Consider the following 15,690-nt stretch of genomic DNA (forward strand, 5'->3'; position numbering starts at 1 on the left):
GAGGGCATGAGAGGAGGTGGTGGGGGGGGGGACTGAAGATTTATCTTTGATTTGTCTGAGATAGCTACGTTCTGACAGTCAGAGACAGAGGGTGCCTGTCTGGATTGTCTGTCAGCTCTAAAGCGGCCTTTAAGTTACTCTGATCAAAGTTATACTGTAGTTTTCAAAATGTAGTGTTCACTTTTGAGTGAAAAGATAGCAGATTTGGTCTCATACTAATGTACAAAAATTGCTTTATGATTCATCATTGTGCTAACTGAGTGAAAACGGATGACAAATTGGCCTGAGCTGACACACCTACAGGCTGCAAAACACTGGATCCTGGATGAAAACTTGCTCTCTTCACATTGTACTGTACTGTGTTGACATGTAAGTAAACGTGTCACATGTGGAAGTTAAGATGTTACAGAGGTAAACAGGAAATGGCAGTTCAGGCCGCGTTTCTTTGGGCGTGACCCTCCTTCAGATTTGCAGCTATGACAATGTCGGACACACACTCCCTACTGAGACACCACAATGACAAGCCTTTAGAGACAAAGCGGCCTCCACTAACCTAAAGCTGTAAACATTTCATGCCCTTGGTGTTTTTTGGAGCTGCATCATCCCACACTCTCCACCTCCCTCAAACTCTGCCTCTCCTCCATCTCGCAAATAAACCTGCTGTGTTTCCAGTCGCCCATATTCATCAGCTTAACAGACAGAGTTGTGCCTTTTTTTTCACGCTCCATGTACGAGTTAATGCAGTGCAGTGAGCTGAACAGGTTACTATAGAAACTAGGCTTTCCTAATGCTTGGGCAGGGGAGGGGTGTGTGGGGGGAGGGGAGATCTATGACACAGCTCTTAACCAAATATTACCAAAATAAGAAAGAAACCTTCCTTTTCCTTGACTATTTAGTATTCTTCTAGGTCTCTCACACACACACACGGTGCGGTTACAGGTGAATTAACAAAATCAGGAAATCATACAAGGACGTCGTAAAAGCTATTTCTGCCTCAACCTTTTAGCGGCGCCCATTATCAATCACTGTGGCCACTTTGCGTATCGGCCCTTTATTACCGTCCGAGCCTTATCATTTAAAATTCAATCTGGGGCGAAAGCGGCCAGACACCAGAGATTGAGCTAATCTAAAACCTCGGCAGTGAAAAATGGTGGACGCCAGCAGCTGCATAGTAATGTTGATATCAGCGCGGCGTCTGTTGATATTAATTTTCTCTTCATTTGGTGGCATTTAGTGAGCCTGAGTAACGCTGTAGGGCTCTTTGTACCATTCACACTGGGAATGTGGCAGCGGATGAAGAGAGCTAATGATATAATGTACGGCTTGCATACATTGGCGCCGTGACCTTTTCCCATCACAGCAGGTCTGCGCGGATTTCAGAGTCTGTTTCTTCTTCTCAGTGCCTAATGCTTCCTGTTCTGGGTATGTCTGCAGGTGTCGTCAAAGAGGAACGAGTGATACCACTGACGAAGGAAATGGATTGGCACATGAAAGACATAAAGAAGAGGTAGTTTGAGGCAAAATGATTATGCACATGCAAGTCTGTTAAATTAGTAATAAAATACCGGCGGACTGAAATCCCTTTGAAAGCTGAAGTATTAGGAACAAAGTAAATTCCCAAAAAAGGATTCTATATAGAACAAAGTGCATTTGGAGAGAAATGGGGGAGGGGGAGGGGCAAGTCGAGGAGACAGGTAAGTGCGAAGATAATATGGATGATGTCATCTTACCAGGTTAGCCAGGATGTAGTGGTAGCTCTTTGCATTCTTGCCTTGTTCGACAATCTGGAAAACAAGGACAGAAGGAAAGAGAAAATAAAATGCCTGTGACACAGTAGCAGCGGCAGAAACTCACCCGTGTGTGTGTGTGTGTGTGTGTGTGTGTGTGTGTGTGTATAAGAAAGTGAGAGGAGGGTTTTGACAGTGCCAGCAGTGCAGCGGCGACACCGTACCTGACCTTGTCCTTGCAGGCAGTAAGTAGGCTAACAAGACGTCAGAGCAAAAGGGACTCGAAAACTGGAGGTATGTTCCACATTCTCCCCTGTGATCCCACACCGTGACCACCTTGGTGTCTCCATATTACAGATTCTGTAGAAAATTGCTCTGCCCTCTTATCCAAATGTGCTCTTACACATAAAATATTCAATTAAAAGAGAAAAGAGAGGCAAATTGATGTGGTGTGTTCCATTGCTTCACACCTGAGACTTTGATCCACCTTATAATTAGATAACGTAAATCAATACATTCTTGATCCATGGAATTTCATCTCATATCAATAGGTGACACACCCACACTCCATCTCTGGCTGGGCAGGTAGAGGTCATGTGTGTGTGTAGCACCATGTGCTCACCAGTTAAGTGGTTCATTCATTACTATTGTAGACTCCATCTCTGGAATAAAGTGAACTACCAGCATCATATTGTGTGTGTGTGTGTGTGTGTGTTATCATAGTATACTGGGCAATCACATACTATAAGCCAGAGTGGGTAGTGCTAATTTTACAAGGATGCACCATCCAGTTAACAGCTTTAACACTGATAAGATGCTTCTGCTGCTTTTCCCCGTCCCTGCCCACTGCACACACACACACACACACACAAGTACACACACATATTTCACTCGTCCTGCTCTCTGCAAACGTTTTCCCTGGTGTACGCTCGGGGTGCCTTCTCATTTGTATGTCTGTACGCGCTGGTCTAATGATGCTGTGGGTCGTGACAGACGGTGGCATTTGTTATTAATGGTGACCCCAGCGCGAGGCGGGCCCTGTGGCCTGCCTTTAGGCCAGGAAAAAACCACAGACACACACACACACACACACACAAACACACACACACACACACCAGCCGTGACACTGATACAGCCCGCACTGGGGGTGGGAGGTTGGTGGGGGGTGGAGGGCACTAATAACACAAATGGAAATGTTTTGGAATGCGAGGAGCTTTTTTAATTACCAAGGCAGAAGAGTCATTCTGAGTTCACCCCTGAGAGAACAGTGCACTTTCTGTTGCTCTGTAGGAAAACATTTTGATAAATAATCCACAGGCGTTCAGGATAACGACTCTGTTGTACCGAACGCGCTCCCAGAAGACTCCAGAGATCAAAACATTCAGCTCATAAAAACACACAGACTCACTGTCACGCTCGCTGACATTATCGTAGTAGAATCAGTGTCGCGGTGCCAGATGAATGAGGTGGACAGTGGACTAAGTTTAAAGGGCAGAAGAGGCGTTATGTGTGAGTATGTGTGTGTATAATCCATTGTTTGGCCTGTGTGTGTGTTTGTGTTTGTGCACAGGCAGCACTGCGAGACAGGGAGCAGATGTGGGTGATTGATGGTGGCCATCTGAATGGAGAACTTCTCAGCCTCAGCTCCTGTAAACTGGGGAGAACTGATGCAATAACCTTAACGGCAGACACCAGGCCATCAATAACGCTCACGCAGAGCAGCCTCCACATACAGATGGGGACCATGTGTGTGTGTGTGTGTGTGTGTGTGTGTGTGTGTGTGTGTGTGTGTGTTTGTGTGTGTGTGTGGTGCAGTCACATGTGCATCTTTAAAAAGCATGCAAGTGTTTTTATGAAAAGAAATAAATCACACAAGTGACACAGTCGAGCAAAACAAACAATGTGAATATTTTCCCGAGACAATTTCTTTACGTCGGTCACAATCTGAGCCTAAAAGCGTCATCCTGCCTGCGTAAACACTTTGTGGCATGCGTGTCATTAATTGCGATGACAACAATCCTCCTCCCGTTCAAAGTCAGTACAGGTATAAGTGCTGATTCTGCCACGGAACAATTGCTCCATCTGAACGCCGTGTTATTTATCTCTCCTGTCCTTGATGCTCCGGCAGACTAAACACCATGGCGGACCACCAAGCAGCCTCCACTCCCCATTTATATCCCGCTTTCCTTTGTTCATCTGATAAACACCTACGGGCTGCAGTGTTATTCTGAAGTTTGAAGGCTTTTTCTGAAACAAGCCATCAAACTCCCAGCACCAAAGTATTACTCAAAAAAATGACAAGATATCATTCCAAAAGCTTTTTTTCTTTACCTTCTTCAGGATGCCAGTGAGCCTCTCCGTCTCACAGTCGATGATGATCTGGCCTTCCTTCCTCTTGTCCAGGTCCTGGAACACCTTCAGGAAGGAGGCCTCGGTCATGGTCTCCACATTGACCGACGTCACCAGCCAGTTCTTTTCCGCTGCCGTGTCCAGAACCTTTTGCAGCACTGCCAGTCCTGCAGAGGAGAGTCAGACACTTTTGGTTACGCTTCTGCACTCTTATATAAAAGCTGATTGAACGAGAGAAGAAACTAAATGTGTGACCTAGTGCACCTTTGCAGCAAAAGTTCTGAAAAGAGGCTTAAGAGGAATGAAAGCGAATGGCTGCTATTCACCTGCTGAGCGCCTACGTTTTATTATCCAGCCTGACACCAAAACAAATGGCGGGCAGGTTAATCTCGGTGTGTGTAGTTACATTATGAGCAGAGAGATAAATGGACACAACTTCTGAACAAAGCAGAGGCGGAGCAGTGTTCAGGAGACCGGCCTTGATAAGCATATCCATCAGAATCTCCCCTAAAGCTTTGGTGATAAAGTGTGTGAGCGAGTGGGACAGTCCATTAAGCCCACTGAGACACACACACTCACACACACACACAGGTGCACTTGTGCTTCTCGTACAGTGCCAGGTTAAATAATCACCACACTCACACTAACAAATAATCAGCTGCATGATAACAGACGACGCATTCACAGAGCAGATTTACGTCCTCCGAGCTCCAATTACAGACACGTCCACTCCATTACACAGACGGGCCGCTGACGCCATTGAGCTTCACAGAGGAAGAGTTAGAGCTGTAAGTGGGCTATAGGCCTCATGCTAAGGCAGAAAATAAAAGGTGATTAGTGAACACATTGATTTCAGACTCTGATTTACAATATGACACACTCCTGCTGCTGGCAGTGGACCAATCAGATTGCTCTGTTGCTGCCAGCCGCCGTTGTTTCACTGAGTAAATAAGGTCATTTTATCCCCAGCAGAGTGACAGCAATTACAAAAATGAATTACGGCCAGTACAAAGATTTGGAACGTCATTTCATATACCGTAGATCATTTCTTTTCACTGGCTAATGTCTCTACGCCTTGTTTGTTAATGATATAACAGGATACTAAACAGCTCTCTGTAATGTGTCAAACTGACAGTCACAAAGACAATAACAGCATTCAAGGGTCCTATCAGTTACTTCTGTTTCACACAGTCCAGCTCCTTTGTATCAATACGTCAAGAGTTATCAGCAGTGCTAGCGAGCCGCAAACTAGCATGGCCTTCTCACCGTTAGCCAACAAGAAGAGTCAGGTTTTCAAAAGTGAAACAAGCCAAAACATCAACATCCACTCGGCAGAAGATGTCCTATTCACTATGTCGCATTTCACAATGAATGTAAATGTGCAATTCAACTCTAAACTCTAAACATACTGCTGCTTTGCAGCTAGCTAGTAGGTTAGTTAGACTCTCCTGCTATTGTTGACGTAGCCTCGCAGGTGCTAAGCTAGCTGCAACGGGACTATTTTTCTCAGTGGAAGCTTGTAAAAACTCATAAATTCATGTAAAAAGAAACACACTGTATGAAAGGATTTATATCTTTTGTAAGTAGCTAGATAATAAGCAAGATAACTTATTGGCTGATGTATCCATGTTAATCAACAATACTTTTATGATATATATATAATTTATGATGAAGCATATGGATTAAAAGATGATGGATTGATCGCGCTCCCTGATAAATCCCAAAAAATGTAAATTAGCTGTATCCACAGTTAAGAGGGTGAAGAAGAATCAGAGCCACACTGACAGCCCCTGACGGATGATTGCTTGGCCATATTTTAATGCACGCTGGCAACTCTCCTGACAATTCAAGGTGCTTATCTGTCTTTGCCATCACGTCATTACAGAAATAAAAAGAGGAATGGTGTTTCATCACTTACGACGGCCAAAACATGTTTAGAAGTCAGAAACCCATAAGACAAATGACAGGGACGAACATTTAGGAGGTAAACAACGGCCGTAAAAACGCTACAGGAAACGTACGCAGCAACTTTGTGCGGTGTTTATGGCGCTGCTTTCCATAGACTGTTGCTCGTGAGTAAATAATTGTAGTCCTTGGTGCTGACAGATTTAATGGGAGCCGTGAAAGCGATGATAGACGTGGTAATACAGGAGGCCGTTAATCTTGCGAGGCGGTGCGGAACGCCAACGGCTCCCGAGGAGAACGGACAAGTGCCTGTGGACGGAGGCGGGCGGTCCTTGAGTGGTGACAGGTTTCTGTTCAGAGTGATACATCCTGACCCAGCCATTTGAAAAGCGAAGGCCCTGCCCCCTTTTTTAATTTCCCATCATGCCTTTCACTTCACTCCCCATTTGTAATGATCCGACATCTTCCCTCACACTGCTCGTGTTTGTTCATCTGCTAATTTGGGAACATTATTATGCACGTGTGCACCGGCGCACACAGCTGGGCAGGAGTCAGGATCGGCTAAAATTAGTGCTGGCGTCTCATTAAACGGTGAGCGAGAATTGAGAATTTCTCCGGCTTCGCTTCAATCCCACCAGTGTGACTGTAAAAGCAATAATATGCATTCCACACACCCTTCTCCTGACCTTCCTCTCTTCCTTCCCTCCCTCTACAGCTGCCTATTGTCTCACTGAATATTCCTGTGCCTTTTTTAAAAACGTAGCTCGGTGGCTAATGCGCCGCTATAAATCAGAGCCAGCGTGACAAGGAGGCTTGTGGGCAAAAGCCAAGGTAAAAATGCTCCTCCAAAGGCATCCCGGATGAGAATAATAACATAATGGAATCTGGCAGTCGTGAGCACCCTCCTGGCCAGAGGCAATACACAGAGACCAGGGGAATCGGGCAATAGAGAATAGAGAAAATAACACTTTGGAGAAACCATTTCCTGAATATTGTTTACGATGGCTTTAATGGGCTATCAAATTTGTTTTCCTGTTCTCTGCTTTAGCAAATAAAATGAGAGATGCTTTTATTAATGGCGGCTGTGTGCAGGGAGACAGATCTTTGTCATTTGCCCCTTTCGCTGCTCAGGTAATGGACTCAACACTTATTAAAGTTTTAGAAATGCCATTATATGTGGTTATGGAAACTTTTAGCCTTTTCAAACAACAAGATGGACTTAGGAGCACACACACTCACACTCACACACACTCCTCACAACCAAATGATTTTTCTTAAAGGCTTAAAATAACCGTGTAGCAAGGGGAGCTGCTGAGTAGTATCCAGGCAACAGTGGACCACTGATATGGATTCCACCATCCTACGACTCAATCACATGAGGGTAAATGACCTTACACACACACACACACAGGCTACACACACGTGGACAATTTGTGACTGGATAATTAAGGGATCACAGAGAGATCAGCGAGACATATGTGGCACTATGGCCATCACGCATCAATGGGATTTAAGCCCACTGTGAAATTTCCACTGTTCCCGCTCAATAGCGTGTGTGTGTATGTGTGTGTGTGCAGGGTGCCAACAAGCATAGGAAGGCATCTGTCTTTGAGAGCCGACTTAAGCCGTCGTGTTTCCCTCACACCAGTCAAAATCAAGCAAGTTGGAGTAAGCCTGTGTTTATGTTTGCAGATTTACATTTGAATGAAGCGCACTGTTCATAACATACATGTATTTCGCGTACACACACACACACCTGATGCAGATGCGGTGGTGGAGAAAATGCATTATGGGAAGTGTCTGGCAGATTGGCTGGGGAAGAAGTGTGATTGAAATGAAGCAAGAGGCGGAGACAGCGGCTGTATAAGAACACCTGCCGTCTCTCGACCTCCACCAAGAGGGGGATTCAATCCTATTCCATTGTTGCATCACAGATTCGCACTGATGACTGCCGGCTAAAGAAGCTTAATCTCTCCCTCCATTGTACCATTTATCTGCTGGCCAGGGCAGGTCAATACTCTGCTCTGTGCCACTACGTCTGTGCAAAGACAGTGGTCTGGAATAAACACTCTGATGACTGCTCATTGCCGCACAATGGCTACGATTGACCTCACTGCTGTCGTCGCCATGGCAATATGACGATCCTGCCAGTGACAGTGTCGCTGGGTAAGTACTGAAACTGCTTTTTTGCACACGCACAAGAGAATTCCTGTGGCGATACTTAAAACACTGGTATTCAAAGATGATCTGTCTGCTGCACTGACTGTTCTACTACCACAATGGATAAATGCTGCAATTCTGCTCATGAATTAGCAGTAATATGGCCCAAAGTCTGCATCAGCGTGTTAAATCAGGTGATATCAAATCTTTCACTGCAAAAATGGAGATTCTGGTACTTTCGCCTGAGAGATTTTGGGGGATTTCCATCCTTCCAGGTCAGTTGAAACATTACACGCTCCTCTACACGAGCACAAGCTCACCGCCGGCCTTTCCTTTCTCAGCCCCTTGAAATAATGTTTTTACCTGATGTTTTCAAAGTGAGTTTCAATGTCTGTGTTTGCTCCACTGTGACTGTGTGTTCAGCTGCATCTTTTCATGCAGATGTAGCAAAGCTTTCAGTGGATTCACAGAAGATAAGAGCAGAACAGAACAACACTACGAGGCTCCTACCTGAGTCGGAGCTGTACATGTACACAAACTTGGTCCATCCGTAGTGCTCGATCACGCCCACCAGCGCGTCCTGGAGCTCCGGCCTCAGCTGGATGACAAACTGGTTGGCGGTCTCGATGGGGAAGGACGGCGTGACGAAGCAGACATGCAGCGCCCCGCAGAAGGACATGAGCATGTTGACCGTCTTCCTGTCGTAGAGGCCGATGATGGCGTACACGCCTTTGGAGAACTGAGAGCAAACTGCCGGCAGAGGAAAGAGAGAGAGACAGAGGGAGGAAGGGAGGGAGGAGGAGGAGGAGGGGAAACAGGAAGAACGAAAAGTCATAAACTTTCTCATATTTAGCAGATTATGAAATCTTTGCTTTAAATGTAAAACTCTCCCCCTTAAGCATGAAGTAATAATAACCATATGCAAGATTTATGCAGCCAGTTTGAATTTAAGCAGATAATCTTCAGTGAATACTTCCTAATATTGCAACATTATTATTGCCAAAAGCTTTTTAATAATGCAAATAACAACTACTCGCCTCGTTTTGACAGTAATATGCTGTATAACCTTGAATATTCGGTTAGTATGTAGGATTCCACCTTTAACATATCCTGTGTATTTTGATTTTGTGTTCCCACATTGTCGCTGAAGTCACATTCATGATGAAAGTGTGTTTCCCGTTTCATCAATTTCAGTTTCGCCTCATAACAAAAACAAACACAAAGCCTGGTCTGTTCCACATTTACGCCACGGCGACCCTGATTCTCCATCTCTGCTCTTCTGTCCTGCCTTCCTTTAGCGAGAGGACGAGGGGGGGATTGAAGGCAGATTAAGAGCAGAGCAGATAATCAATACATCTGCGGGGATCCATTGACATTTTACAAGCAGCATGAGGTGGTCTCCATTGCTCATTTGCTTCTCCCCTCACATCTCTCCATTCCCTTTCTTCTTCTGTCATTGTCTGTTCGCCTCTGCAGCTCTCTTTCACACCCTCGCATATCTCACAAACCCACGCGCTGCCTTCCTCGCCGCTCTCTCTCTTTAAGGGAAGGTAAATCCTCTCCTGAGCACGCCGCCCTTGCCGCTAACACGTCATGGCATCGGCGGCTATTTTCTGCCTGGGCCATGGGGTGCGCTTGACTTTTTTTTTTTCATTGCCATTATTTGCCAAACAGATTGAAGTCGCTGCCTGTCCTCCTGTCCTGGGGCCAGCTCGCCGCTAGGAGCAGAGAGGGAGAGGGAGAGAGAGAGAGAGAGAGAGAGAGAGAGAGAGAGAGAGAGAGAGAGAGAGAGAGAGAGAGAGAGAGAGAGAGAGAGAGGGAGAGGGAGAGGGAGAGGGAGAGAGACAGAGACAGAGAGGACGGGCCCCGACCCAAAAACGCCTAACCTGTCACAGACCCGCACCCTCCAGGCAGGCACGTGAGAGAGAGAGAGAGAGAGAGAGAGAGAGAGAGAGAGAGAGAGGGAGACAGAGAGAAAGAGAGAGAGAGAGAAAAGGGGGGAGAGAGAGGGAGAGGAACTTGGTGGCACCCCATCAAAATTCCACACATACACAAACATACACACAAGCACACGGGGGTAAACACACACGTATGCAGCCTCTAGTGCTCCGGTGTGACTCACCCTACTTAAAACGAGCCCTGAAATAGACATTTTGCGCCGTGCCACACTGACTCAGTAACACAACTGTCTTGCCTTGCCTTCATGGTCTGCACACGCTCCTGCCCGTAAACGGACCCACTCTCCGCTGTTGCTCTCCCCCTGTCGTGCATTACGTCCCCACCTAACAATTTTCCCCCGGACCAATTTTCAACGGCGCCCTCTATGTTCTGCCTGAATAAAAGGTAATGAAAGCTTGTTTGACTCGTTTCCCATTCCGCGTGGCGGCGGCGGGTTATCACGTTCCGCTTAACACCCGAGTTGTTCCTCGCACCTGCAGTGTTGCCTGTGAGACAAAGCTTAGGACGATAAAAGACACAGAGGATAGCAACCCACCTCCAGCCGCCTCAGGGATGACCCCGCCGACATATTGCGAGCGTGTGTGTGCACGTGCGGCTTGTTAGCGCGGCTCCACATGTGTAATGACATTTGGGGGTGAGGTTGGGAGACCTGAGTGCTTTCGAAAGGCCCCGGAAACACCTGTCCACCCTGGCACGCAGTCTGTTCTCGCCACAGTTACAGCTGCCATGGTGGCAGGACTGGGGTTGCCGGGGTAACGGCCTGTCTCCGTGGCGAGGATTACACAAGCTCAGAGCTGCGAAAGGATTTTTTTTTGGAAGATAGAGCGAGAACTGGGAGTTATTGGACATTTTGTCACACTCGGGGAAACCCTCGAGGAGTTTGTGATTCCATAAAAACCATAGTGTTTGCACAGACTACATCCACATCTTATCTCTAAAACAAAGCCAATTTGTATGCTGATTGATGACTACTCATCCAAAGCTAAAATTCTAATGCACTCCTGCACTTTTCCCGCAAAGGGACGACTTGATTTGCATTTGGCTGAAGAGTTTTTGGCCTGGGGAGAGGAGAGAGAGAGTTAAAACCTGAAGGGACTCGTGCTAGCACAACAGGAGGCGCTGTCAGAAACGGCTCATGCAGCTCCTGTCTTCCCTCTTCTGTATCCTGTGCCCTGCAGCTGTTCTTCTGCTTAGCAGGAGCCAAATATCAAATGACAGACATGTCTGTGGCCCGGCGACACACACACACACATGCACTGAGAAAGAGAGGGAGAGAGAGGGCGAGTTTGTGACAGTCGCTGCAGCATCTGTAGTTGACAATGATGGAAGCAGCTACGTTTGCAGGAAATACCGCATCCCTCATATTATTCACTCTCATAAATCTTTTAACATCCGATCCACACTAACACAACCATTCCAACGCTTTCCTCTTAAATGAGTCCGAGTCTGACTTGGTGAGATTTATGAAGCTGTCACTGTGTCGCCGTATCTCCGCCTGAATCTGAGATGTTTGGCTGCAATTTTTAACCTCGTGAGTATCCGATTTTTCCGTTGCGTACGGCGTTTCATATTCAGTATTCAAGACCGCCGCCTGGCACTGAACCGCCATCCTAATGAAATCCTTTAGGTAACTGGTTTATCTGCAAAGCACGTATGGACGACTAATTAAACGAAAATCCACAAGGAAAATAAAACTTAATTGCAGATTTTATGGACCGATATCGTGAATGTTCTCCCCACACACCACGGCATAAAATCAAAGTGGGGCCATCAGACTGGTCAATATTCATTATTTATTTAAAGGTCAATATTTGCCTGATATATTGGCAAACTGATTTCAGTCAGAGGCGTCCGGGTGTCCTTCAGACAGAAATACTTGTCTCTCTGGCTGCGTACTGGAGCATTTAAGAGCTGCTCACAAGTGTGTGTGTCTGTGTGTCTGTGTGTCTGTGTGTGTTTGAGTAGGCCCACATTACTTAATGTCTCATGAAAATCATTACAAATGAATTGAATGATGCAACGACAGAACGATTCTGCTAATGCATTTTTGAGAGACCAACGCCCTGATTTAAAGCAAGTTGAATTGTTTCCTTATCTGTTCTCTCACAGCGCTGGCTCACACACAAACACACACACACACTCAGGACTCCAATCTGCAACATCTTGTCCACACGCAAAACCACAATTTATATAAATTATACACCTACACACACCGGACACACTGTTCCTGCTATTTCTCCATTCTCCCCAGACTTGAATTGTTCCTATTTTCTGCAACATTAGCATTGGGTCGTGCTGAGGGAGGACACAGGGTCCAGCTGGAGGGGGGATGCCGTGATTGGATGATTTCTGTTCAGCCATCTGCAGAGTTCCTCTCTAATAGACAACCAACACTGAGCCCCTGTCTGTCACGTCTCCTGCCATGAGACAATTCTTCCTGCAAGAACACGGATCAACTGCACACCATTTCACCAAGACGATAACGCTGTAAGATGTGTAAAATCCTCCACGTCTGGCATCAACAATCAAAGGCGACAGAATGGATCGATGAGCGGCACAAAAATGTCATCAATGGTCGTCTGAAGTTAAGAAGGATGACAAATACAAAAATGTACGAACTACCGTGGCAAGAAGGAACTTCAATTACCTGCAAGAATCTGACTCAGTCACTGGCTGAGTCATGTGTGTGAGTGTGTGTGTGTGTGTGTCTGTATTGGATCCATCCATTTTGTTAAGGCAGAGTCAAGTGAAACAAAGGATGAAGAGCTGCTGCCTCATCATGCAGTCACACACACACGCCGCCTTCCGAACCGGCGAAGGGTTACTCAATCAACCACACGGCGCTTTGAGAAGAGGTAAACAAAAATGACACGGGACAGTGTACGACACACACAATCATCCCCCACTCAGCCACCCATGGCCAATAACTGTCAGATGATGTGTGTTAGAAAGAAACAGCGAGCTTGTTGCGTTCCCTCCGGTCCTATCCATCTTTCAGATAGCTAATCAGCCATGTTAATGAGAGGCCTAACAAAACAAGTCAATGCAGTGGTGTCACCCGTGTGTGTGTGTGTGCGGGGCATGAACATGCTTTTAAGACACACAGACACAATCCCCGCACCTACAAAACACCCCCTTAACACCTCTGTCTCAATTAAAAAGCATCGCCGGGCGCGCGTCTGGCTGATTTTGACAAGAGAAAGTCACACACACAGCTTGTGCTTGCGAAGAATCCCTCAGGTGATGGGGTGGGGGTGGCCCTCCAACACAGCGTGACTCACACTTCGTGCAATCAATCTCCTTCTGTGCAAAGGACAGGGACTGGGGACCGCCGTTGTGGATCTGCATGAACGTCTCCAGACATGACTGAGTAGGTGGGTTTCACTGGGAACAGTCTTCTCTCCGACGGGATCTCCTGGATGCCACTTTGAAAATCGATTCCGGAGAGAAAATGATTCATATCAACGCTCCGCATCCGGCCGTATTATTCACCCGAGCGTTCACGCAGAGATTACAAATGCAAAAAAGGGTTTAGCCGCTTTTGAAAAAGGGCAGGAGGAGGAGGGGCCGGGCTTTTGCCTCACTGCCTTCCCACCTCCCCAGAGAACCAATATACCCCATAGAGAGCTGCACACCAGGGAGGAGGGCTCACTGTTCCCTGGCATGAACAGGTTTAGGTCCTGGAACTTGGGGGAGATTCACTGCCAGGGAGGGGAGGCAGTAAAACAGTGTTTATGTCACTGCTTCTCCCCTTTGTGTGCGGTAAAAAAGAAGGGCGAATAACAGAGACGGGAGAAATACACTGATGATAAAAGTAATTGCTGAGGCAGAGGAAGAAAAGGAGAAAAAGATAGAGAGCGCGTTGAAAAATGGTGGGAGTAGAAAACGGACAGAGGACTGACAGGGAAAGAAGCGATGAGACGCTCGATGCTTGAGCCAAGGCCTGTGGGAAAAGCTGATCAGAGCAGCTGAGCAGCAAACGGCACTTTAGATTAATGGAAGGTCAATACGGATGAGCCAAGAAGCATGCATGACTTCCAAACGTAGGTGAGGAGCAGACAGAAGGCAAAGAGGAACAAGCATGAATGTGTGTGTGTGTGTGTGTGTGTGTGTGTGTGCGGTGGGGGTGGGGGTGAAGGTGTCGGACGACAGGAAGACCGCTGCGAACAAAGACAACAGATGCCAGCCGAGCAGTGGGAACCACAAGGACCACGCGGTGTAATCTAGATTTCTCCTATTCCCTCTAAGTAATAAAACAATGGCGCCGCGTCGCCTCATTAAATGGGTAATCGAGGGTGGGAGATGCTCCACTCAGCTCTTAACAACTCTCTCTCTCTCTCGCCATCTCTGTCTCTCACCATCTTAAAGGACGGCCTGTGTCTGTCCTCCCCCTCCACGTTTTCCAATCTGGCTGGGATCTGCAGAGCCCTGCTGCCTGCTGAGTAAACGCTTACCTGGGCAGTGGGTCAGAACCCAGCCCGGACCATCTTCCGGACGCGGCAGGGGCGGGGGGGGGGGGGGGATATACGGATACGCCAATTATCTCCTTAACAATCATCCCTTCGCAATTATCTCCCCATCTGTGTGTCGGCGTTGACAGGTGCAGAGAGAAGAAGGTCTTGATCCAAGGCGGATACGCAGGGAGGCAACGAGGAAATGTGCACGCACGCAATTTCATCAGGAACTAGACCAAGAATTCTGTTCAGAGGAGATGCTGAACACACAAAATCCAGACTGTTGCACTCTGGATCTTTCAGAATACGAGCAGCGCTGTCAAGTAATGTTTGAATGCATTGAAATAAATAGCAAACACACAAGGATGCACTAGGGGGCTGATGTGACACCGATGTTTACTGCTGTTTACCAAGAGAAACACTGTGTAGTTCCCATGTGATGTTGTCCAATTGGAGGCGGTAAATGTGCCAGTAAATGGAAAGTAGAAGAAGGCAAGGAGGGGACGCGAACCAAAACGTGGAGGTCATTCAAGCGCAGAAATGAGCGTGTCATCAGCATACAGATCAAACTGCAACTATTGATAGGCTATCATGAGATGAATATGCTTAGGAAAACATTACAAAAATATTACAGAATGTTCTTTAAACTCTCCAGGCTCCGCCCCTTAATCAGCAGTAGTTTTGGAGGTAACTTAATCCTTACAGGTACAAGGAATGTGTTAAGGTGAGAAATGTAAACTGCGGAAAAAGTGAGCAGCATCTTCACAGCGTTTCCTTCGCTTCTTGTACCTTCAGTAACTGCTGCAGGTCCGGTGTCGCGGCCGTCAATTAGAATTTCAAACGTCTGTGTGTGTATGTGGGTGTGTTTGTGCGTGTGTACCGATGACAACGGCATTCTCGTGCTGTCACCGCCGAGCAGTTGCGCGGTGTCGCACTGTTTAACACGCTTGTAGGTTTTGTTCCTCATTAAAGTAAAACCCCAGCTCCTGAGATATGTGACAAAGAGCCGGGACGCATCTGTCTCCGTCTCGAAAACACGACAGCTGCCACCGCCGTCCCCCGCGCCTGCGTCCCCCGCAACAAACCCCAGCTCTCGTCTCCCTCCAACCCATTGTTGTCTTCATCGCGCCAAGCTC

At 47.0% G+C, this 15,690-nt stretch overlaps 1 protein-coding gene across 1 annotated transcript in view; it reads right to left on the reverse strand.

The window, feature by feature from the left end:
* Positions 1-8,841, reverse strand: part of gria1a (glutamate receptor, ionotropic, AMPA 1a) — a 39,746-nt gene extending 30,905 nt beyond the window's left edge. The window contains exons 1-3 of the mRNA XM_076162839.1: positions 8,652-8,841; positions 4,059-4,243; positions 1,731-1,784 (exon numbers count right to left, since the gene is read on the reverse strand). Of these exons, the coding sequence (XP_076018954.1) occupies positions 1,731-1,784; positions 4,059-4,243; positions 8,652-8,826 (414 nt within the window). The 5' untranslated portion in view covers positions 8,827-8,841. The remainder of the gene's footprint in view (positions 1-1,730; positions 1,785-4,058; positions 4,244-8,651) is intronic.
* Positions 8,842-15,690: the final 6,849 nt, after the last annotated feature.

Source organism: Genypterus blacodes, unplaced genomic scaffold, assembly GCF_046128005.1.
Source record: "Genypterus blacodes isolate CSIRO-AG114 ecotype Tasmania unplaced genomic scaffold, CSIRO-AGI_Gbla_v1 ptg000128l_1, whole genome shotgun sequence".
NCBI lineage: Eukaryota > Metazoa > Chordata > Actinopteri > Ophidiiformes > Ophidiidae > Genypterus > Genypterus blacodes.